The sequence below is a fragment of the Limtongia smithiae genome, assembly GCF_038497785.1.
Source record: "Limtongia smithiae strain NRRL Y-17922 unplaced genomic scaffold V1518scaffold_10, whole genome shotgun sequence".
NCBI classification, from domain to species: Eukaryota; Fungi; Ascomycota; class Lipomycetes; order Lipomycetales; family Lipomycetaceae; genus Limtongia; species Limtongia smithiae.
In genome coordinates, this window is record NW_027117631.1 from 453,295 (window position 1) to 477,086 (window position 23,792).

Below are 23,792 nucleotides of genomic sequence, written 5' to 3' on the forward strand. Positions count from 1 at the left end.
CCGCACCGTGCTGTTTATTATTGGACTTGTGGTGTTGCCGATTGTTCTAATGTTTTGATGATCTCACGCTGTAATCTGTTATCTGTATTGTGCAAAGCATTCTTGTTTCTTGATCTAGATAGTTCATTGGTATAATAATGCATTTTTGTTCGAGGACCCTTTGTCCTCCCTGACCTAAGACCTGTCAAGCAGCCCACGCCACAATAGCGAATGGACCCTATTGAGCCGCGTTCACAGCGGCTCATCCCCGCCAAATGTCACTCTGACTGATATATTATGAATTCTATTAAACGCGCCCTTTTAACCGTGTCCAGATACACGATGAACTCCTCTAAGTAAATATACAAATAGCAAGATCTACATGTTCGCAAGAAGCTAAGACAGGGAAGGTACAATTAGCAGCACTCGATTACAACAGCAGAAGCGCCGCCGCCGCCGTTGCAGATGGCAGCGACGCCAATCTTGCCGCTCTCCTGCGCGAGAATAGACGATAATGTGACGATGACACGCGCACCACTACATCCGAGTGGATGGCCGAGCGCGACAGCGCCGCCATAGACGTTAACCTTGGTCGCAGGGAGGCCGAGGATCTTGGAATTTGCGCAACCGACAACGGAGAACGCCTCGTTGAACTCAAAGTAGTCTACTTCGTCGAGCGTCAAACCAGCATGCTTGAGCGCCTTTGGAACCGCCAGAGAAGGGGCGGTGGTGAATTTGACTGGCGCGTTGGCAGCCTCGCCCCAGCCGCGCAGCTTCGCGATGGGGGTGAGACCGAGCTCAGCCACCTTGGCGGCGGAGACAAGGACGAGCGCTGCAGCGCCGTCGTTAAGCGGAGACGAGTTCGCGGCGGTGACGGTGCCGTCCTTCTTAAACACCGTGCGGCCAGCCTTGAGTTTCTCGACGTTGAGGTTATTGGACTCCTCGTCAACCGTAATGGTCTTGCCTGGCTTGCCCCGGAACCCAGCGATTTCGACAGGCGCGATCTCGGCCGCAAATTTGCCAGCCTTATGCGCCGCCTGTGCGCGCGTGTAGCTCTCAATCGCGAAGTTATCCTGGTCCTCTCGGGTGATCTCGTGTGTCTCAGCGCACACCTCGGCCGCGTCGCCCATGAAGGAGTGGTCATACGCATCCTGCAGACCATCGCGCTGGAGTCCGTCAACGAGCGTGCCGTTGCCGTACTTGAGTCCGTTCCGCAGGAACGCGTAGTGCGGTACGTTGCTCATGCTCTCCATACCGCCAACGACGACGATCTCCGCGTTGCCGGTCATGATGGTCTGCGCACCAAAAATGAACGCCTTCATGCCCGAAGCGCACACCTTATTGATGGTTGCAGCGACGACGTGCTCGCCGAGACCAGCACCAAGCGCAACCTGGCGCGCTGGGGCTTGGCCCACGTTCGCGCTCATAACGTTGCCGAAGTAGAGCTCCTCAACCGCATTAGGCTCAATCGCAGGGACCTTCGCAAGAGCCGCTGCAGTGTGTTAGCATCATTCGTATTTCACAAATAACAAGTGCAACTTGCCCTTCACAGCGATCACACCAAGGTCCACCGCGCTGAGAGAGGACAGGCTGCCTAGCAGGCTGCCCATGGGTGTGCGCGCAACGGCAACAATGAAAACTTCCCGGGGATCAGTGACCATTTTGACTGTGATGTGTATGACGAGGACGTGCGGGGGGTGTAGTGAAGACAGAGGGAATACGCGCTGTATTTATCGACTGCGAGACTTGACGTCGAGCCAAACGCGTCGTCGGCCTCGCGAATCTCCCAGGTGGTCCCAGCGCAACGCAGGTACGCATATCTCAGCACGGCCCTGACTACAGCACATCTCAGCACGCCACACACAAAAAACTCCCAGTTTCCAGCGTAGTTCCCAGTCCGAACTCCCCAACGCTTCGGGCCGAGGCGTGGTGGTTCCTCGTATTCGCTTTGCCTATTTTATCGGCTGCGGGATCCCGAGCTGTTTAGTTATCGTCCTGTCTCTGCGCGTATTTAGCTTGTTTATTCATCTTTCTTGACCAAGTTTACTGTCTAGAGTATAGATTCCCATCTATTGTTGTAACTGGCTCGTTGTTAATATTTCCATTCTATCATACATGATGCTCCTCGTCATGGCTCTGCACCGTAATCATACACATCTAACGACGTTGCTTCTTGCTTTTCTTTCCGCTGGCAGTCTTCTTCGCATTCTCGTCCGCCTTTTTCATCTCGTGCTCGTAAATTTCAGCAGCGGTCATAGCATCCATGCCCTTCCGCTTCTTCGCCGCGCCACCGTTGGCGCTCTTCACACTCACAACGCCCTTGCCGTCCTTTGCAATACGACCCGCAAGCCGATCTGAAATATCCCACTCCGCAGGATCCGTGTTGATGGCGTACTGCGTAAGATCAAGCGAGTTGATCAACTCCTTCTGCTTTTCCCGGAGCTCGCCCAGAACTTCGGCCCCCGCATCCGCAAGGTCGTCCGCGAGCCGCTGCGTCAGCGGCTTGAACCCGGAGATGAGTTCGCCGTTGAGGATCTCCTCATCGCCAAGAATCTCTTCCTCCATCTCCTCCATCTCCTCAGCATCTTCTTCGGTCTTGACAATCTTCTTCTCGCCAGAAAGTAACGTAGACTCCACTGCGCGCTCCTGGACACCGCGGAAAAACGTGGAGATCTTGCGTACGCTCTTAGCGAACATGGCAAGAATTTGCGTGCTCTGCAAATTCAATTCTTTCGAAATCGCGGAAACGTCCTTCTTCTGCAATCCAATGCCTAGAAGAATCGCCGCTTGCACGGCGGAAAGCTTGACTTGGTCAGTATCAGTTTCCACGTCGGAGGACGTGGAAAGATACGCACGCAACTTGTTCTGGAAATAAAACTGCGCAATTAACGGCAGCAAATCCAGAATAACATGGTAGTCGAGTAAGTTATTCGCGTATGATTCAAGACGCTTCAAATCGTACGGTGAGAACGCCGAATCCACATCCCGCTTATCAATCGCGTTATCATCGTTTCCGCTAGTTGCGGATTCAAGCACTGAAAGACCCGTTACCGCCAAAAACTCATGGAAATCGTACGCAAGAAGCTGAATAAATCGCTTCTTGAAGTCCGCGGTGAATCCATCCAACCACGCCGCGTCGCCAGTCGCACTTGGAAGGACCTTAATCATGACACAAGTGTGTTCGCCCGTTAAATCGCTAGCCGTCTGTCGTAGATACACAGGCTTAAAGCCAGCTCGCTTCCAAAACTTCAGAAGCTGACCGGTTAAGCCGTAGGACACGCCGAGGTAGTCTAGCCGCGACGGCGGTTTCTCGCTCAGCTTCAGCAGCAACGGCGGCATACTTTTGGGATCTCGCACGTGCAGCTGTTCAGTTTGTAGCGTACTTCCCGAGCTCTCGAGTTCCGCATCAGTTACCCGCGTGATCGACGCCTCGCCAGCCGACACGCCGGACGTAGGCTCAATAAGTGGCGCAAACTTGCCCTCAAAGTACTCCGTCAATAGCTCCAGCGCGCGCGAACCGTAACCCATCTTCATATACTCCGGGTGCGTTGCGATGCGCACCACGCGTGCTCCAGAAAGAGTTCCGAATTCAGCATCTTGGAACTGCTGCGACACAATCCACGGAATCAAGTCACCACCAGCACGCTGACCGCGGTTTAGGTTGTTCATGATGCTCTGCTTAGAGATCTCGCCCTCCAGTGCAAGCTGCACGACACACAATGGCTCGGGAAGGCGATGATCTGACTCGTCGGTAGGTGGTAGAAGCACGTATAGCTGATGTGCCGGCGCGTCGCTGAGAAGCTGTAGATCGTTTGGCGTATTCTTGTAGTGACTGGCAACGTACAGTGCCATCATTCTATGCAAAAATGCCTCTGAAATCGGGTGGTATGAAAAAAGAGTGTCTCGGTTAACGAAATACAGCTGGCACTCATTCGGATGCGGAAATCGTTTCTTGCCTTGCACGGACGAAATGCTCGGGGAAATGGTAGCATCGAGGCAGAGCAAACTGTTTAGCCATTTCTCGACAGGATCGCCAGGTGCATATCGAATCGGCTCATTCAGCTCGATTTCCCGAAGCGTTCGGCTTCCGAGGCCGGAAGATATAACTTGTTTTCCTGTACGATCGACAACTGCTGGGCCATTGCCAGACTGCATGTTGTTCGCGCCCTCTTTCTTCACTGAGATCATCCGCGACTGTTCTCGCAATTGCTGAATAAGCTTAAGCGAAAGTGATCGTCCAGTACCTTCATAACCGTTGATAGTGGACGCCATGAACACCAAATACGGCCCAAGCAATCTTCGAACAAGGTTCAATGGGATCGCTGCAGCTTCATCAATGACGACAAGTTCCGCCTGGCCCAAAACCTGTGCGTCCTGCGGGCTGATATATTGGATAGTCTGTCTGTGTGATCTGAAGATATTGACACGCACGATAGCCTTGTTAAACTCGGCATCCGTCGACTGCAAAATATCGTAATCCAAGTGCTCGTCGTATCCAAGCGCGTCAAAGCCCTTGAAAATAAACTCAAACAATGTCTTCAAGTTCTCTGGACTTGGCGAGGTTATAAAAATATTCGAATAGCCGTGCGAAACAGCAGCCGCAACTGCGAGACCCATGGCGGCAGACTTTCCGCGGCCACGGCCAGCCGTGAGCGCTACAGTGCCACGTAAACTCTTCTCGGAGATGGCTTCAATGAATGTCGTCACGGCCTTCGCCTGATCCACGGTCTTTGTAACAGCGACCAGAGCACCAGCGGGCTGTGTATCTTCCAGACCGGCTTTCAGATCCTTCAGCTGTCTGGCTTCTTTGGAGAGGTTGCTACCGTCGGTGTCTGCATCAAGTGGAGGCAGCGGCTTCACGTTCTTGGCTCCGGAAATCGGCAGCACGTTTAATTCGTCGTCCACAACAAGACATGTTTCGCAGCTTCCAAGCGATAAAATGAAACGCTCGTTAAATCGCGCGACCACATCATCATGTGCCTCCGTGCGGTACCGAGAATGTATATCCATAGTCATCGCATACAGCTGCTTCAAACTCGTCATCGTCTTAAGCAATATCACAACAAGACCACCACCCTCGACGGTCTCAATTGTTCGAGCGAGAAGATTCGGCGTAAGAGCTTCAAAGTCCTGCAGAATGCACATGCCGAATGTGTTACCGAGGATTTTTTCAGTTTCCTTGTAGTATACATAGCGTATGTTCTGCAGGCTGACGAAGAGCTCAAACGGGTCTTCGGAGTTGACTTCGCGAACTCCACGCTTAATATCCTTCTTGATCTTGGCCTCTCGCTTCTTCCGGTGACTGTCCACGTCAGAGAGAACATAGAACCTACGACCGCTCGACGTACCTTGTGAAGCCGAGAAGCTTCGTCTTGTAGGCCCACAATACTGACTTATTCATCTTCATATCAGTCGACGACAGTAAGTAATGCAGGTTCGGCAGCTGGTCGCGTGCATGGTCGCCAATGATCACAAAGAAACTGCGCTTTCGTTCCTGTCCAGGTCCTTTAGTAGAGGCCATATATTTGCTATGTGCACCACGAGCAATTCACCTGAACGTTATTTCGGATCAGCGTTGGAATACGCGAATCTATCTGCTTTTTGACCATTTCGACCGTTTTTCCACTTCGTGCCGAGCGTTCAAGATCGCTGTGTGAAATGTCAACTAAAAGGCGCTCTTGAATTTTTTCGGGCCTGCCTAAGCGCTGGGAGAAACTCGTCACGTGCAACACGTTCAGGGGTCGCAGATCCAGCCGCTACGTAAATTACAGCCCTTCGCAGTCTGCCCTTCGCGCTCTATCAAACTTCTCTCAGGATAGTCTGACATGAGAGCTGTTAAAATTGATACCAGTTTAATTAATTAATTCTGAGAGACAGCTAATCAGGTCATATTATATGTACAAAAAAACTTCCAATTATCCATCCATTAAGCACAAATACCAACAGACAACTGCACAGTGGTAAACTCCGCAAACTTATAGACTCCGCAAAATGATGCATAATAGCGTGCGTAACAGTGGCTACGACCGCTTGGTAAAACTTTTCGGTAAAAACACAGATGCCGAAGCCACTGGCTTGCGTCCACCAAGGCGGATGGGAGACGGAGCGCCGCGTTTTTTTGGTGGTGGCAGCGGCGACGTCACGCTGCTGCCTGATGATGCATCGATCGGAGAGCGCGGGGAGCGCAGGATGGGAGCTGTCAAGGTAGAGCGGAATGCCGTGTCCTGAGACTTGATTGCTGACGACGAGCCGCTGGTCTTCGGTCGTGAGAGAGTGCTGAAAAATGTGGAGCGTGGTGCTGTCGCCTGCGATTTCCTAGCAGCTGACATGTCGCAGTCCTCGAAATCCCGTTCGGCCGGCATAGATTGCAGGCTTCTCGCGGAGGTTGCGGAGTTTGCAAGTCGAAGTCGCAGCTTCTCTTTGCGCAGTCGGTCAGCTTCCTCCGACGACAGTGGGGCAGACGACGATAGTAACGACACCGACGATTTGCTTGATGGTGAGAAGGATCTACTTGGAGATGCGATAGACTTCTGAGTAGCGGAGAAGATTGGATTCATGCGACTCTCGATGCGCGCCTTCTTCACAATGGACAGCTTCTTGTACTGCGACGCTTCCTTCTGCGCTTTGCGCTTGCGCTTGAGCTGTTCTTGCGGATCTTCGTAAATGTCGAGCTGAACAATTTTGTTCTTTGCCTTCTCGCGCTCGATCTTGTCGTACTGCGCGCGCACCTCTTGGGAGGTCTTCTGGAGTTTCGACGAACGCTTCTTGAGTAGGCGGCGGCAATAATCGCGGATTCCCATGTTTGGCGGCATTGGATACGCCAGGCGTTCTTCGCTCGAGAAATTGCGCTGCACAAGCCGCTTCCACACCTTGTCGGAGTCGGCACGGATTTGTGGGCTGTTGGCCTCGACCTGGAGCAGCGTGGCGGGAGCCATCATGAGCAGCACGGACTCGATGAGGTCGTATGGAACATCGCCAACGTCAGTGATGCGGTTGGCATTGCGCTCGCAGGTGTGTAGGCAGATGCTGCGGAGAGAGCTGACGGGGAGCGGATCGTGCTGCGGCTCGTCGTCGTCAGGTACAGGGTCCATGGTGGTAGGCTGGGGTATACTGGCGATAGTGGCTGTGGGACTGGAAATTCAAGACTTGGGTGGAGAAACACACTGCAGTGAAAATCATCGCTCACCAATCTGACAGCGATCTTAACCCCTCCTCCACTCTTCACACTCTGTCGCATGATCTCTCAGTGCCACCACTTATGTTTCCGCTGGAGTCGCTGACAGGCTCGATCTCCAATAGCACTACTGCTGCTAACCTTGCCTATCACCTTCCCATCTTCGTGCTCGCGCAGGGTTACTTTGGTTACTCCAACCCGTTTGACCTTTTCCCCGTCACACAGATCCGCAGCCTATTTAAGCTAGTCGGAAACAATTCTCTCTTTACTCAGTCGATACATAGAAATATTAGCTTTTTGATATCAGTTCTAGCTAGTACTGTGCTTGTCGCCGCCTGCTTGGATCAATGTGAGTGGGATACCGACGGCCTCTGGACATGCTGCTCGAGATACCCTTGGCTTACGACATGCTGGAGTGCAGTGTCAGAATGCGTTCTGGATATTTGTAGCGCAGTATTCACCGTGGCTAATCTTTTATACAATATCGTCAGTGACACTGTCGAGGTCTTTGGGCTTGAAGACTCACTGAGGACCGCGCTCTACGTGTACTGTGTTATGGCAGTGTCCACCTGCATATGCTCTATCGGTGCTAGATTGGTGCGCGATTTGGTTGCGAAGGCTTGGCATTTAGAACCGATTCTGGCGATAATCAATGTTGGTGCTTTCTGGAGGATATGTACCACAGTGACGATCATCGCCTTCTTCACATGCCTACATATTGTCAGAGTCGTTTACTTAGCTTTGAAGATCTGTGAGTACGATTTTGGCGATTGCTAGTGGCGGTTACTGAAGTGCATATCTGGCTTAGGTGTTCAGGCATCTATAGATAGTGCACCTGAAGAGCAGCTTGAAGCAATACCGTTGTTCAGGTCAGTCTCACGAATGTCGCCGTTGACAAGTGTAGCTCTGGAAGATTCAGTCGAACAAGTATAAAACTTTTTTACTACCTGCTTTATAGCTTAAGATCACTGTTCGTATGCTAATATGTTAGTACTTCCGGAAGCAATGCACAGTGGATGCTGCTGATGCACTCAGCTACATCCTCTGCTGTTTAGATGACCGCATGCAACTAGACTATCGGACAGAGCCCGAGCTCACTGAGACTGCATCGCTGGAACAATTTGAGTTGTGCTTACTGAAAAATCTCGACGAGATTATGGACGAGATCGATGATTCGTCGTTGCGGGCTTTGACTAGGGCATTGCAGCGGCATCCCGGGTTATATAGTCGGCGCTATAAAGCTCTGCGGCAGTGCTATGCGAGAATTCTCGAGCTGAAAGACATGGTATCGGATAAACAAATGCAACAGGATTCGCCAGACGACTCATTACACAGTGTACCGCATACAAAAGCTCTACTGGAGAAGCATGGTCTAGGCGACTTACTAAGCAGCTTTGATTCATCTGCAACCACTATTATTGCATATGATGAACGAGTTAACCAAGGGTCTACGCCTGTAGTTTACACGTCATCTTGACATAATATATTAGAGGCGAAGCCAACGGAGTCTGAACGTGTTGATATTTTACATTAGGGCATAGTGTTTAGTTAGAGTAGAAGTTACTATTCAAGGTGTGGAATATATTGTCACTTACGTCTTGAGTTGTGATATTGTAATATAGTAACTTCAAGCTGGGGTGTCTGCATATCTGCATGATCTCTTTGTTAGCAGAACGCAAAGATATTGCGTAAAAATCAATTCACCCGTAAGGGCATGCTCTGAACTATCTGGCAACTGAAGATACGAGCACAGCTCATTGGGCCGTCATACAAATTGTGGCATGTATATCACTACAGCGCCCGTCACTAGACACAAAAATAAACTACAGGATTTTGCATACAACTGCCCTGAGCTTGTGGATGACTAAGCAGAGGAGTATTAGTTGACACTTTCATGGTTCCATGTAAGAAATAACTTTTGTATAATTTTGAGGGAGCTCGAGGTTTACTGCGATGTCTTTTGTCTTTTCTCCTGGCGAGACCGTCTTCAGTCTTCGTCGCCAGATAACTTCTTGCTAGCTAATAGCGACAAATCGCCAATCAGCAGAGCGGGGCTTATTGCACGCGTAGCGAATACCCCATCCATATAGTTTCCAATCCTTATTAATTATAACCTTCCTCGTTCCATTTTTTCTACGCTCTTCGTAGTGCCCAGTGCCAATCTTTAGTCACCGATGCGTTGGCTTCGCGAAGTTCTGAGAACAAGGATGCGCCGAACGCGTCCATCGTTTGACACCTCTCGGGCGAACTGGTGCGGTTCGCCGTTACCCGGAGGACTGACTGCAATACTCTCGCCTAAACATTTGTCACTAACAGTTGACCCTGCTAGCTCAATTGGTAGAGCGTGAGACTCTTATGAAGTGCACTGCTCTAATACCTAGGAGGTTATCTCAAGGTTGGGGGTTCGATACCCTCGTGGGGTGAATTTTTTTATATTACTCGGCAGTACAGTTTCAAATTTGTTGTGAGGCCTATTCTTATCTTCTGTGAAGAGAAGACTAGAAATGCTCGCTTGAATGTTCGAGGGAAAATTATCACGGGCGGTGTCGCGCCGATTTGGCGCGATTTTGTTCAGACGTCATGTCTCAACGAGGCCACAGTACCGGCCCCTTAGCGTACGATACGCATCATGCATTGGAGACTCCTGTCAGCACAATCACGAACGCATCATGCTTTGTAAGACATTGTCGTCGCATGAAAGCTACAGCAAAAAACGAAGCCGTGATAATCCGAATTGCAGCAATTAATGTCGTTCTCTGACATGTTGCCCACGGGATGCAAGCAAATGCGGGAAGTTTCGGCACGCGTGAATAGAGTTTGACACGCGCGAATGCGGGCGACTCCTGAGACCTCCTGACTTTGTTCGTCAGCTGCTGCAGTGACCAGATGATCCGATCATTGCCGGTCTCGCCGCTAACGCCCAGCTCGATCTCGAGTCTCGACTTCGATCACTGAGCCATTTTGCGCTTGTTGGACGCAGATTTGTCAGTGTTTTTGCACTGCTGCAAAGAGCGAGCGGTGCACAATTTGGGACGGCGCCATGGTTGAAGCTGGCATCGTATTCGTAGATCTGTTAAGTAGTCTCCCCTCTTAGTCGTCTACACATAATACGAGCACAGAGGGCCCATTTTCTAGCATCGTACGAGTTGTCATGAGGGTTCGTATATGAACCTCTGTGCGTGGTTGATAGCAGGTGGTGATCTGAGCAGCGGAATGTAGAGTTTTCTGTTCGTCACGCGCATGAAAGCGAAGGCGACACTGACGTCGTGGGTGCGTTGAACGAGACTGCGGTGGTGCGGAAGAAGACGTAGTAGTGGTTTGCAGACCAAGCGAGGCCGACCCCTGAGCGGTGGCGCGGGAACGTGCCGGCACTGCTGCACACTACGGCACCGCTTAAGCGGGCCCTAGAACAGTGTGACGTCACTGCACGCCCGCATTGTGCGCGCCTCGAACGATTAACAGCCGTGCTGGGCGGGTCATGAGACACGCGCCGAGCGATGGAAGGCTCTTCACCAGGCTTTCGCTGCCGAAACCGCCGGGCAACATGGCATCATCGTCAGCTCACTGGATACGACCCCTTCCGCGAGTTCCGTGCGGACGCGCCCGGCGCGTCTTCTCGCGAACGTTGTGAAATATAAAATGGTCATCCCCTCCGCCGTAGACTATCTTCTTTCTTTCTCTATCATCGCATCATACGATTCTAATCCACATCTTTCTACGCACTTCACTTCATAACCTACTATGAGCGCTCAATTACTGTACGCGCGCAGCGGCAACGAGGCTGTTGAGATTAACCCGTCGACCGGCGCGACGATCGCGTTGGTCACCAGCGGTTCGGACTGGTATTGGACGGTCTTCTCGGTGATGGCGGCGACGACACTCGGATACGTCGTGCTTATGGCGTTTGTTCCCCGTCGGGAACGGTTCTTCCACTACCTCTCCGTCGGCGCGGCGTTGTTCTCATCGATTGCTTACTTCACCATGGCGTCCAATCTCGGCTGGGCTGCTGTTGAAACGGAATTTGGTCACCAGCAGGGCGGCGGCGAGCGACAAGTCTTTTACGCTAGATACATTGGCTGGTTCATGTCTGCTCCCTTGATTATGCTTAACCTTTCCTTCTTTGCTGGCGTTGACTGGGTTACCGCACTCTTTACGGCGATGGCCGTCAACGTCTACATAATTGGCGGTCTTGTTGGCGCTGTCGTCTCAACCACCTACAAGTGGGGCTACTGGACCATCGGTGTCGCCGCATGGTGTCTCGTCGTTTATCAACTCGTCTGGGTTTCCATGCGCTCGCTTAACGAACTAACATCCGTCACCGTCGAGCCCAAAATCAGAACATGGTATCGCCTCATCATTGGCGGAGTCGTCTTCATCTACTCGCTTTACCCGATCTGCTGGGGCCTGTCCGAAGGTGGCAATGTCATCACTCCTACCTCTGAGGGCGTGTTTTACGGTGTTCTTGATTTGATCGCGCTGCCTATTCTCAACACCGCAGTGTTGCTCGCGTCGCGTAAGCTCGATATCGAGGAGCTCGGTCTTGGTATTCCTGCCGCGCGCACCGAATCTGTGCCTGAAAAGACTCCTGTCGCTTAGGAGATTTGGTCTCACAAGCAATATGACTTATGATATATGGCGCACGGAATCTTTCTTGCAACGGAGTTACATCTATGGTTTCGTGTTTTGGATCTGTATTGGACTTCAAAAGTCTCTTAATTAATTAATATACGTAATACTTATCTGAACATCTTGTTGAGCTGGCGAAGTGCCATGTCGTTGAAGTGTCGAGTTCCTATGAATTTCCATGATAATTCACCTTCAAACTAATTTAGTATCTATGAAACAATACGTATGTGTCTGCTCGCCGCGGAAACGCCGTTTGTCAACAGCAAAAAAGGGTACATGGCGGCCGGGCTGTGCACCAAATCGCGCCGCGCGAGTTCCGCAACGTTTGAACTACTCCTTCGCTGCACAGTGCTATCACAAAGATGCCGTCCAGCATAAATTTATGAATGAAAGGCAATAAAGAACTCTGAGGCAAAATGAATGCGTTAAATTTTGGAATAGCACTGTAGCGTATGTCGTCAAATGGAAGATGTGTCGCCCAATTTGCTACACAAGCGAACCTCTTCGTACCGCGCACATCACTATGCCTCTTTCTTGAGTGACGTCACCAACAGAGAGCCAGAACTTTCAATTATTTTAAGAAGATACAACAAATCGATTAACTGTAGTAGATCTGGCTATGACCCACAGCAGGTGTCGTAGCATTCCAATGCGCCTCGCAACCTGAAGTTCACCTAAGAACCGCTACAATCTCTTCGTACACTCTATCACGAAATATGGTAAACAACTCGCATTATATTAACATGAGTTATGACTTGACTACTCGGTGCGCAGGCGTGATAGGCACGAAAGACCAAAGACAACAGAAGGCGGGTGGCATGCAGTCCAATTCAAGCAGACGCGCTGGCCAATACGCGTCATGGGACTTGCCTCTTCCGGCGCTTGACGACGCCCTCGCAACGACATACACACAGGACTTCTGAAATTTTAAAAGGAACAGAGCTAGGGACTAAACAAATGCGCTAAACGAAAATGTGGGATATAACGCGGTAGATACGCCATTGAATGGGAGACGGGAGAAATGCGTTCGCACAATTTGCAATCATATGGTGTGGTGCTACGCTGTCACGACGCGCTACGAAGCATCATTGAACGCGCTCAGTAAATAAGCATCATATTAAACAAATTATTATTCTAAGGTTTCCAAAACATAAACGCCAAAAAAAAACCTTTTCGCTCAACATCTACTCCGCCTTGAGAGTCGGGCTGGCTACGACTTTGCTCGTCGACGTTGATGGGCTCGCGGACGACAGCGATTCCTGTCGTGCCGCGATCATCTCCTGTCCACGCACCATCAGAGCCTCGAGAAAACCGGCGTCCTTGAGCATCATGTACAGCTCGTGATCACCCATGCCCTCGTTGAACAGGTAATGCGCGTCGAGACCCTCGCGCTCCTCCTGCTCGGTGGAACGGAACTTCAAGCCGGGGATACGGTCGATAGCGAGGAGGAGAATCACGGAGACAACGAAGGTGTATCCGCAGATGGCGCAAACCTCAGCGATCTGGATGCCAAGCTGACGGTAGTTGTGGTCGACCCAGCCGGAGGCAGAGGTAGAGCCATCAAGCATGGACACCCAGTTCGCGGCGAACAAGCCTGTCATGACGGCACCGGCGATGCCGCCGATCGCGTGGTTTTTAAAGACCATCAAACCTTCGTCGACGTGCAGGATCTTGTTAACCCAGTCGTCGCAGCCGCGAACGATGGCAGATGCGACGAAGCCAATGACGGCGGCGAAGTACACAGGCACGTATCCTGCAGCAGGGGTGATTGCGACAAGACCAACCATGACACCACGGCAGCATCCAGCGACGCTGAAACGGCCCTTGTACATGATATACTCAACCACGCACCAGCCTAAGATACCAGTGGCTGCCGCGAGGTTCGTGTTGACGATCGCGTATCCACTGCGGACAGTCGCGTTGAGGGTGGAGCCACCGTTGAAGCCGAACCAGCCAAACCAGATCAAAATCGTGCCGATGTAAATCATCACGGGGGAGTGTGGGCTCGTGCACAGGAGCTTGCCGCCGTTATCTTTGCTCTCGACACGCTTACCGAGAACAACTGCGAACGCGAGCGCTCCGACACCGGACGCGATGTGCACAGGACCACCGCCGGCGAAATCGAGCGCACCGAGGGTGTACAACCATCCGTTCGAGTTCCAAGTCCAGCACGCCACTGGACAGTATACAATCGTGGCCCAGCAGAAGGAAAACACCATCGACGGAAGTAATCGGCAGCGCTCAAACGCGCCACCGATCATGATCACAATCGTCTCGACGCAGAACATGCACTGGAAGAAACAAAACACAATCTCGGGTAGGTACCCGATCGGTGCGGCAATCACGTTCTTCAAGCCAAAGTTCGTGAGTGTACCGATAAAGGGCGACGCGTTCGCAGCGTAGGTGAGGGAATACCCCCAGAAAAACCACTGGAAGGGGATGAGCCCAAGGATAGCCATCGACTGCCACAAAATCGACATGGCGGACTTCCGCCGCGCCTCACCGGCGTAGAACAAGCCGATACCAGGTATGATAGGCATAATCATGCCTGGAGAGAGTAAGCAAAGCTACTTCACTCAGAAAGAGGATAGATATGAAAAAACTCACAGCCAGCGACAATAACCCAGACCTGGTGGCCAAGGCTGTCGGCGAAAGCGACGTTGACGTCCATGAGCTGCGAGTTACCGCCTGCAGCGGTCCAGCCGACGCTGGTGTCGTTAAAAATATCTGATGGAGCCTCAGCCATGGTTGAAACCGGGACGAGGAGAACAGAGGAGATGAGAGAGAGGACGAAAGGTAGAAGACTTCGGTTTGATAGAAGACGAGCAATAAACTCTTGAAGTGCCACAACCGGCTGCGAGTCAAAAACTGACAGATGGGATGTGTGATGAAAAGGTAGGAAGAGAAGATGAGCAAAATCGGCGTGGAAGAGCTTATAAGAAAGTCACGCGCTAAGGAACACGAGCTCCGAAACCCGAGAACTCGCACGGCAGACAAAAATGAACGACGAAGAGAACACCACTCGGCCCAAAAAAGTAAGTAGACTTAGGCAGTTTCGCGCACTCGCGTCGCGTGCCACCACACTCTAGCTTTTATGTTCTCGATCAGGCAAGGCCACGCAGCAGTACGCGGCTAAATCCGGTATACGTTAGCTCAGTGAAGACAGGCCGACAGGGGGGAATGAGAAGCAGAGAAGGCGAAGCGCACCGGGAAATGTCCATCGTGGGGTGCCTGGTGCGAACAGCCAGATACCCGCACTGTGGCTCAGCACCGCGAACCTCGAGGTGGCGTCCTCGCCCCTTCTGCCCCCACCACCACCATCACCGTTTCCTACCTTAGAGAACTCAGGACAACAAGAACCCGACGGTATATGTAATCTTCGACAATCCCTGGATATCAAGTAAAGCCGGGGGAGAGTGTGACGAACGAAGTCACTTTGTTCGGCGTCCGGGTAACGCGAACGTGTACATGTTGACTTTCCCCGTGTCAGGGGCGCGGACCCTGTCGCTGTTCGCCACCACCGCGTCGCCGTCGCGAGGCTTGGTCTTGCAGTCCATTATCACAACAGTATCCCAAACCAGCACAACAATAAAATGAGAAATCAGTAGTGTCAGAATCGTCAGAAAAACAGCTCTTTTCTTGGGGTTCTTGCGGTATCTGGACGATCGGAGTTTTGCGAAATTGAGCACCGCCACGGCGTGCGGCGCCGGGGCGTCTGAGTCCGGCGTGGCTGGTGCGGCGGTGGAGGCAATGCTTATCTCTGTGGCCGGACAGCCAATCAGCGGCGGCCGGCGGTGGCGAGTCCCGTGCCCGCGAGCAGTGAGCGCGCCGGACGCGTCTTCAGTCTTCACCCTCGTCACGAAGGAAGGGGAGAGCAGCCGCAACCTCACGGTCGCATGGCTTCGATCTGCGCGCGAATTCAGGGACGCGTGCTGCTTTTAACTACCGCGCTGCCTCTTCGCTCCTCGCGTCTTGGAAGACCGTCGCTGCTGCGAGCTGGGCCTGCCTCGGTGCGGCGCGGCGGCGGCTGGCCAATCAGTGCGCCGGAGTCGCATCGCTGTCGCGCGACCGAGTGACATCGCGCGGAGCTCAGCCCACCTCGCTTACCACGCCCCCGCCATACATCGACGTCATCCGCGGTCTTCTGCAGAGCTCGAAGCATTATGTTGTGCAGGGCGATCGGACCCTTCTTGCGCGTGCAGAGGGGCGTAACAGCGGGCTGTCGATCCGCGTGGCGGCGTTGGCGGGGCATGGGCGTTGGCGCCGGAGACTGGCAGAGGCCTTCCCCCGCGTACGCACATTTCACCAGTATACTCCGTCCTCCCACCTAACTGTGAATCCCGCCATAACTTCAAAGTGCGTTTATTGATGCCTCGTAGAGTAGCAGGTCTGAGGAGTAATTGCTAGTCAAACTGAGAGCAGCTCCTCCGCGGTCGAGACTTGCGGCTTCCAGTTCTAGAACCGCAGTAGCTATCGCGAATTCGGACCCAGGGGTCCCGTCATCGCTCATATGCCACGCGAACTCTCGTCGACGCACCATACGCATGCCGCCGTTCGAGAACAAGAACGCCCCGGTATGCACGGCGGAATGTACCACGCACGGCTACATCCGCTGGACAACCATCGCGGTCGCCGCCCCGCCGCCGTTACAAATCGCCGCAACACCATACTCGCCTTCCTTCAGTGTATACAACAAGGTTACCAGAATGCGACACCCACTCGCGCCAATCGGATGCCCCAGCGCGACCGCGCCGCCTTTTGTATTCACAATATGCGGATCGATGCCAAGTAACTGCATATTCGCGATCGCAACCGCCGCAAACGCCTCGTTGATCTCGAACCGCGCGATGTCGTCGACGCTGAGACGTGCTTTCATTAGCGCTTTGGGGATCGCAAGCGCGGGCGCGATAGGAAAATCGATTGGATCTGTCGCCGCGTCGGCGAAGGATACGATTCTGCCTAGTGGCCGAATAAGGTCATCGTCGGCATCGAGTCTACTTTCGGACGCAAGCACAACCGCCGCAGCGCCGTCGTTGATAGTGCTTGCGTTTCCCGCCGTCACCGTGCCCGCGGTGTCGAACGCGGGACGCAGAAAGGGAAGCTTGCTGAGATCAACCGACGCTGGCTCCTCGTCGACTTGCACAAGCACAGCGCCCTTGCGCGTCGGTACCTCGACCGGCACAATTTCGTAGTCGAATAGCCCGTTCTCCTGTGCGCATATCGCACGCTTGTACGAGTCCAACGTGTACGCATCCTGCTGTTCGCGCGAGATGTTGAATTTCCGCGCCGTGCTCTCCGCGCAAATGCCCATACTGCATATCACACTTTACTAACTCATTCCCTCGACGAATTCGGAAGGCAAAACTCACTGGTGATCCCCGTAGACATCCCACAACCCGTCCTTCACAATTGCGTCGATCAAAACACCATGTCCGTACGAATTATTCCGCTCCACATAAAACGGCGCGTTACTCATACTTTCCATGCCGCCCGCAACCATGACATCTGAGGCACCCGATGAAATCGTCTGCGCCGCCAGTGCAACAGCTTTTAACCCCGACGCGCAGACTTTATTGACTGTGGTCGCGTCCGTGGTCACGGGGAAGCCGGCGCCGAGTGCGACCTGTCGTGCGGGCGATTGGCCGGTGTTGGCTTGCAGGACTTGCCCGAAGAAGAGCTCTGGCACTTGTGCGAGGTCGGCGAGGCCGGATTTTTCAACCGCAGCGCGCACGGCGGCGATACCGAGGTCGGGTGCGCGGAGGTATCTCAGCGAGCCATTGAACTGGAGATGTTAGCTAGGTGGTAGCGGAACGGAGAGGTGGAAGCGGTGGGTGTACCTTGCCGATTGGCGTTCGTGCTGCAGAGACGATATATACATTGTCATCGGGTCGCTGTACAGCTCGCGATGCATGAAATCGGCGTATGTGGGCTGTGCAGCAGCGCAGTGGCGTGCGTGGTTGTGGAATGTTGACCATTACGATACTCGTGGAGGTTGAGAGACGGAGACGACGCGACCTCCCAACTTCATATCGGCAACCAACCCCACATATTCACACTAGCTTTCTCGAAGATCAACGCAATCTACTCCTATTATATAAAGCCACTTCATATATACAGCATTACCCACAGGGTCGCAGAGCGCGACAACCCAGCCAAGAACACCTAAACATGCATCTAAATATGTATATCCCGCTTGTACGCAGCACCTTTTTCCACATCCGCACTCTCCTCCGCCTTTGCCGCCGCCGCAGCCGCACGCTCAGCGTGTTCCTTTTCTTCCTGTTCATGCTCATACTGATGATGATGGCTCACAGTCTCATAGATCTCGTCCTCGCTGTCCTCATGTCCGGCCGCCGCCTCGGCGCGTGCATGTCGTCGATCAAGCCACGGCCCGATCGCGACGAAGATAATGCCGATGACGATGCCAAAGCCGGAGAGGCCCATGGCGACGTACCACGCGGCACGGTAGCCGACGAGGAGTTTTGTAGCGTCGGGGTCGCGGTTCTCTTCAACGCTGCCAGCGATGCCCAGGCCGAGTGCGATGGAGTAATTAACCACCGTTCCGATGAGCGAGGCCGCGAGCCCTTGGTAGTGATGCGGCATCGAGTCTGAGAGAATGATGGTGCCTGAAGGGAAAGACATGTCCATGCCGAAGGGGGTTACTATAACAGACCAAAAAGACTGGAACCAGTACGACTGGTCCACTGGTGTTGTGCCCATCAGCACATTGCCGATAGTGAAAAAGACCATGGCGCAGAGAATGACCTTGCGCGGACTCATGATACCCAGCAAGTATCCTGTCAACAGCGCCGCGCACGCGCCCGCAACCGCGGTCGGCGCCTGCGTTGCCGTCGTGACGAGGGCCGAGTGATGGCGCAGGTTGAGCGAGAACAGCCAGTAATAGTACATCCATATCCCGAAGGAACTCCAGCCTAGCGCGACGCAGGCAAATACCATGGCTGTGTTGGCGGACAGGTCGCGGAATGGCACGATGGGGAAGCGGGTGAGTGAGTGTAACTCGCAAAACACAAACGCGACAAAGAGCAATACGCCGATGATGAGCAACACGATCGTATCGCCTGGAGATGTTTTCCAGCCGACGGAGGGTGCTTGGTTCAAACCCACGTTTATCAGCACTAAGCCGCCGACGCCGAGAATTGTACCCGCCACATCTAGCTCGAGGATGATCTGCATGAACTTTGACGGCGCGAGATGCCCATCGCTAGCGTGGAAGTCGAACCGCTTGACGATATCCAGTTCCCGCGGAATAACAATGATGCACGCGACGAAGCATACAGCGAGTGATGCTGCCATCCACCAGAACGACCACGGCCACCAGACAAACTCGGAAAAGACTGACATCATCAGCGCGCCGAGCACGAAGCCTACCGGCGCGCTGGCGCCAAAGATGCAGAACACCATGTTCTTTCGCGAGGTGCCATTTGGATAGGTACGGCCTAGCAGCGCGAGGCCATTAGGCATCAGAATAGCAGGTCCGAGACCCTGCAGTGCGCGGAAGACATGGAACAAGATCGCCGAGGAGCAGTACGCCGCGAAGCCGGTGATGAGCGACGCGATGGCGAACCAGCCGTATCCGATGATGAACAGACGTCGGGTTCCGTAGACGTCGCCCCATCTTCCAGCGGGTAGAATGAATGTGCCGACAGTAAGCGAGAACGATGCCGTGAACCAGGATAGCACGCCTGGGGATGTTATGTCGAAGAAGTCGCCGATGGTGTCGACGGCCACGATAGTCTGTGCGAGACAGGCTTGCGTGAAGAGCTGCGCGCAGGAGATGAGGATGACGAAGGCGATCTCGCGGAGAAGGCCGAAGTTGGCGTAGGAATACGGGAGCTCTGCCATGGCGGGTTTCGGGTGCGATGGAGAAGCGCCATGGGCGACAGAGTCTAGATATACCAATCACTGCGGACAAAAAGGGACTCGACGCGACGACAATTCTTGTACCTCCTAAAGAACGCGTCCAGACTTAGCCTCGCGCCATCACCGTCCTTCGCAGGAAATTGTCTCCAACGCGCTTTGTCGTGAATTGACACGTGTCTACAGTAGTCTACAGTTTACAACCAGAAAACAATGAGATGCCTGAAGGTGTTTAACATGAACCCGCGAAAGACAAAGACCGGGCATGGGAGAACACAATGGACGCGAATTTCCGCGGTGGCGTGGCCCCATCGCCACTACATTTACTAACCCAACCCCCCTCGCCGCCGGTCCGCTAAAAACATCGCCAAAAAAACCGGCGTCGCCGACCCTCGTCTGCGGGCATATCGCGATATTCCGGTTAAATCCTTCTGCTGCTTCGGCCCCTGCGCCGGCGCGGCGCCGGCCTGAGACCTTTCGCCAACCGCCACCGGCGGGCCATTTTGGGAACATGACGTACGGACGCCGCACGCGGCGGGCATTTTGCTCGTCGCACTTTGTCGTCATGACATGCATCTTCTCTGCTCATCGCGAAGTATAGACCCCGCTGAAGGTGTACGACATGGAGACTTGGAGCGAGATGAGGTTCTTCGTTATGGCCTGGAGTAGAGGCAGGCGATATGTGAGCAGAGTCGCCAATATCCTGAGTAACAAACGACTGCGCAATCGCTATTCTTGACTGATATACCCCTGCACCGTGCAGTGTTCTACCGAGAGGGCTGATAACATATGATGCCATTGCTGAGACGTTGACGGGGCATCGTTAGAACATTTCATTTATTTTCATGTACTACGATTGAGTGAGTTCTGTAATCAACGTGTACGGCTGATTTGTACCGACGTCGACGCGACGACGCCGCGACGCCGTGGTTCAACATATTTCTCATCTCTCATCTTCGTCGACCGAATATATGAATATCCGCGATATCGGCGATATCCACTGGATGTGTCGGCGACGCCGGCTGCCATGCACAGCTGCGTGGAGTCGACGCCTCGTCGACAACAGCCTGTCCGAATTGCAAGCCGCCGCATGCATAACTCAGTGCACACCATTCATACCATTTCAATATACGGCAACGACACTACAGACGTGTGCTAGACACTGAGACGACTGACTGGACTGACGGAGTCTTGGATAGGCAGCAGTCATAACATGTCACCGCCAGATGGCGAACTCTATCACCAGGCCGCTATGCAGATCAATCAATCAGCACCGGCAACTGTACGATCGCGTGCACCGCATTTTGGAGATCCAACTTGTCTTCCTTCGGCACTGGCGAGCGGTGTGCTAAAGACCATACCTATGTGTATCCAAATACTGCCGTATTGTCTACCGCCTGTTGTCTACGCGGCGTGGACACGCTTCGCTCCCTACGCCTCTGCTGCACTGAACGTCCGCCAGCAGCTCGCCAAGATGATCCGCTAAGACCGCCACCGGAAGCACCAGGGATCAGTAACGCTCCCCGCTGGACCCGGTGGAAGCACAAAGTGGGCCGGTCCGGAGTTCCCCACATAATTATTTGGTCCCGCCGGCAGGGTAGAGCTTCACTGGTTGTCACGTGCCCCATAATTCCCGGTACAGGGCCAGACGGCGCGAGTCCGCCACGGGTGTACGTACTTTCGAAATAGAAGGGGTCTTGTTCTAGTCCTCTGGTCGCTAGGCTCTACAGTAGGATGTCGTGATGGAGTGGGTGTGGAAGAGCGGCGTTCGCATGACAGACAGAGGCGTGGGGGAGACTGTGGGGGCAGGCTCCAAGACGCCGGCCCCTGTCGTCATCGTGGCCGACACATCTTGCCGACCGCCAGAAGCCGACCCTTCTCCACACTCTCGCACTCCACAGCCGATTTCTCCACATTTCCCCTCCTGATGCGCACCAGACCTGCACTCATAAATATACCATATCTGATTGGTCGAATATTCGAGGGGACATAAGGCCGGGCGCGCGGGGTTGTAGTTGGCGAGTGAGCGCGAGAGCCACGTGATGCGTCGGCCCCAGGCCCGGCCATATTGCCGTGGGGGCGGCTATTCACAATCCCACGACTTCCCCCCCGCGAAATGGGCCATGAGCGAAGATGATATGAACTGCGGGGCGGCCCCTTTATATTTTTATCTACTAGACGGCCGCGTGAGATTTCTTCACTAATCTTATATACTCCAACAAAAATGTCAGCAACGCAGACTATCGAGGCGTCGGTGCTGGTTGGCGTCAAGCAACTCTCCGTGGTAAGTGCATCCACTCCTTTCGAACGATCATGACTAACCAAGCAGGAAACACGGGAAATCGGACCACCAGGCGACGATGAGGCCCAGGTCGTCGTCAAGTCCACGACCCTGTGCGGGTCCGACCTTCACTACTACAACCACCACCGTAACGGCGACTTCATCGTGCGCGAGCCGCTCTCGCTCGGCCACGAGTCCGCAGGCGAGGTCGTTGCGGTCGGCAAGAACGTGACAAACGTGCGTCCCGGCGACCGCGTCGCGCTCGAAGTCGGCATCGCGTGCTTGACATGCGAGCAGTGCCTTGCTGGCCGGTACAACCTGTGCTACAACATGCAGTTCCGTTCATCGGCAAAAGTGTACCCGCATTTCCAGGGCACCCTGCAGCAGCGGATTAACCACCCCGCTCGGCTGTGCCATAAGCTCGGGCCGGGCATATCGTACAACGCCGCTGCATTGATGGAGCCACTGTGTGTCGTCGTGCACGCTGCCAAGCGTGCCGCGCTGGAGCCCGGCATGAAGGTCCTCGTCTTTGGCGCTGGTGCGGTCGGTCTGCTCGCTGGCGCGATGGCGAAGGTTGCCGGCGCGACTACTATCGCAATCACGGACGTCGTGCCGAAGCGGGTTGAGTTTGCGCTCGCTAACGGCTTCGCCACACACGGATACGTCGTGCCACCGCGGAGTGGACCCCCACCGGCGAACGTGGAGGCCAAGCTTGAGGGAGCCAAGACGCTTGCGGACGCGATTACGGGGATTAAGGAGGGCGAGGGCTCGGACGATGTTCTTGGACAGTTTGATGTTGTGTTTGAGTGCACCGGTGTTGAGTCCTGTGTCCAGAGCGGTATCTACGTGAGTTTCCTTTCTTTCTTTGACACCGTGGTCAACGTACTAATCCGAGCAGGCAACGAAAGCTGGCGGCAAACTGATGTTCGTCGGCATGGGCAACCCTGTGCAAACTCTGCACATTGGCTCCGCCGCGCTGCGTGAGGTTGACCTACTCGGCGTTTTCCGCTACGCGAACGCGTACCCCGTGGCCATCAGCCTACTGCAGTCCGGTGCGATCGCGCCTGCTGCCGTCGAGGCGCTGGTGACGCATAAGTTTGCTGGCCTGCGCGAGGCCGGCGCCGCGTTTGAGCTCGCGGGCAAGATGGCCGACGCGGATGGAAAGCTGGTCATCAAGGTCGTTGTCACGGACGAGTAGTAGTGTACCGAGTTCGAGGCGTGTTGTTGCTATGCATAGCTTAATAGACAATGGACGACTGACGGTCAGGGCTGTTAGCATGTGAGCCTGTGCAGGTTGTGGCGTAAACGCGCTGCTGTCTGCGTGTTAATGCCATGCGGCTGGCTAGAGTTACCGAAGCACGATGAATTAAACTCTGAACGATATGAGCACCTCCCTGAAACTTCTCACTTGCTGCAATAGGATACACTGAACGTGTCCCGTTTGCTGTCCTCTTAGTGCGGTGTGCGTTGGCTCCACATACCGCGAGTTACGAGCTGCGACTGGGAGACTGCAGCTTGCTCAGAGTAGAACGCCAAGTGCACTCAACACCAATTAAAGTGCGCAGCCGCAGGCCGCCAGGCACATATGAATCTCCTGATCTAACCTTCTTGGTCCTAGTGGCGGGATTGATTTCACGAAGCGTGCCCCTGGATCCGCTCACGTACCGCTGCCTACTCCGCAAACCTCGCAGGTGCACCGTCGTCGCGACAAGGCGTGCGGGTCATAAGAGGACATGGCGTGCGCGTGTAGCGGCGGTCCGCATGGTGGCCGGGAGTAAATTAGGACCGGTGCCGCAGCCGACATAATTTGCCGCGAGGAGAGTTCGCCAAGAGCGTGCGGCCGCGCCGAGTCGT

At 53.9% G+C, this 23,792-nt stretch overlaps 9 protein-coding genes across 9 annotated transcripts; 3 read left to right on the top strand and 6 right to left on the bottom strand.

The window, feature by feature from the left end:
- Nucleotides 1-69: 69 nt before the first annotated feature.
- Nucleotides 70-1,721, bottom strand: V1518DRAFT_420537 (Thiolase, N-terminal domain-containing protein). The gene is made up of 2 exons (XM_066905014.1): nt 1,523-1,721; nt 70-1,471 (listed from the first exon to the last, which is right to left on the bottom strand). The coding sequence occupies exons 1-2, from the start codon at nt 1,638-1,640 to the stop codon at nt 396-398; spliced, it is 1,194 nt and encodes a 397-aa protein (XP_066758225.1). The 5' UTR covers nt 1,641-1,721; the 3' UTR covers nt 70-395.
- Nucleotides 1,722-1,978: 257 nt separating this feature from the next.
- Nucleotides 1,979-5,635, bottom strand: V1518DRAFT_420538 (GNAT acetyltransferase 2-domain-containing protein). The gene is made up of 3 exons (XM_066905015.1): nt 5,532-5,635; nt 5,328-5,473; nt 1,979-5,281 (listed from the first exon to the last, which is right to left on the bottom strand). Exons 1-3 carry the CDS (start codon nt 5,586-5,588, stop codon nt 2,137-2,139), a joined length of 3,348 nt encoding a protein of 1,115 aa, XP_066758226.1. The 5' UTR covers nt 5,589-5,635; the 3' UTR covers nt 1,979-2,136.
- A 179-nt stretch (nt 5,636-5,814) lies between these two features.
- Nucleotides 5,815-7,182, bottom strand: V1518DRAFT_420540 (RNA polymerase II transcription factor SIII subunit A-domain-containing protein). Its single transcript, XM_066905016.1, has one exon. It carries the CDS (start codon nt 7,068-7,070, stop codon nt 6,000-6,002), a length of 1,071 nt encoding a protein of 356 aa, XP_066758227.1. The 5' UTR covers nt 7,071-7,182; the 3' UTR covers nt 5,815-5,999.
- Nucleotides 7,117-8,922, top strand: V1518DRAFT_420545 (uncharacterized protein). The gene is made up of 3 exons (XM_066905017.1): nt 7,117-7,904; nt 7,962-8,080; nt 8,145-8,922. The coding sequence occupies exons 1-3, from the start codon at nt 7,238-7,240 to the stop codon at nt 8,628-8,630; spliced, it is 1,272 nt and encodes a 423-aa protein (XP_066758228.1). The 5' UTR covers nt 7,117-7,237; the 3' UTR covers nt 8,631-8,922.
- A 1,912-nt stretch (nt 8,923-10,834) lies between these two features.
- V1518DRAFT_420551 (uncharacterized protein) lies at nt 10,835-11,898 on the top strand. Its single transcript, XM_066905018.1, has one exon. The coding sequence runs from the start codon at nt 10,895-10,897 to the stop codon at nt 11,747-11,749; it is 855 nt and encodes a 284-aa protein (XP_066758229.1). The 5' UTR covers nt 10,835-10,894; the 3' UTR covers nt 11,750-11,898.
- A 979-nt stretch (nt 11,899-12,877) lies between these two features.
- On the bottom strand, nt 12,878-14,408 carry V1518DRAFT_420555 (ammonium transporter AmtB-like domain-containing protein). The gene has a single exon (XM_066905019.1). The coding sequence runs from the start codon at nt 14,323-14,325 to the stop codon at nt 12,964-12,966; it is 1,362 nt and encodes a 453-aa protein (XP_066758230.1). The 5' UTR covers nt 14,326-14,408; the 3' UTR covers nt 12,878-12,963.
- Nucleotides 14,409-16,125: 1,717 nt separating this feature from the next.
- On the bottom strand, nt 16,126-17,782 carry V1518DRAFT_420560 (Thiolase, N-terminal domain-containing protein). The gene is made up of 3 exons (XM_066905020.1): nt 17,617-17,782; nt 17,149-17,561; nt 16,126-17,091 (listed from the first exon to the last, which is right to left on the bottom strand). The coding sequence occupies exons 1-3, from the start codon at nt 17,752-17,754 to the stop codon at nt 16,383-16,385; spliced, it is 1,260 nt and encodes a 419-aa protein (XP_066758231.1). The 5' UTR covers nt 17,755-17,782; the 3' UTR covers nt 16,126-16,382.
- A 68-nt stretch (nt 17,783-17,850) lies between these two features.
- Nucleotides 17,851-20,083, bottom strand: V1518DRAFT_442292 (YOR378W-like protein). Its single transcript, XM_066906437.1, has 2 exons — nt 18,182-20,083; nt 17,851-18,136 (listed from the first exon to the last, which is right to left on the bottom strand). The coding sequence occupies exons 1-2, from the start codon at nt 19,640-19,642 to the stop codon at nt 17,954-17,956; spliced, it is 1,644 nt and encodes a 547-aa protein (XP_066758232.1). The 5' UTR covers nt 19,643-20,083; the 3' UTR covers nt 17,851-17,953.
- A 1,650-nt stretch (nt 20,084-21,733) lies between these two features.
- V1518DRAFT_77443 (chaperonin 10-like protein) lies at nt 21,734-23,281 on the top strand. Its single transcript, XM_066906672.1, has 3 exons — nt 21,734-21,941; nt 21,987-22,784; nt 22,837-23,281. Exons 1-3 carry the CDS (start codon nt 21,882-21,884, stop codon nt 23,134-23,136), a joined length of 1,158 nt encoding a protein of 385 aa, XP_066758233.1. The 5' UTR covers nt 21,734-21,881; the 3' UTR covers nt 23,137-23,281.
- The last annotated feature ends 511 nt before the right edge of the window (nt 23,282-23,792 follow it).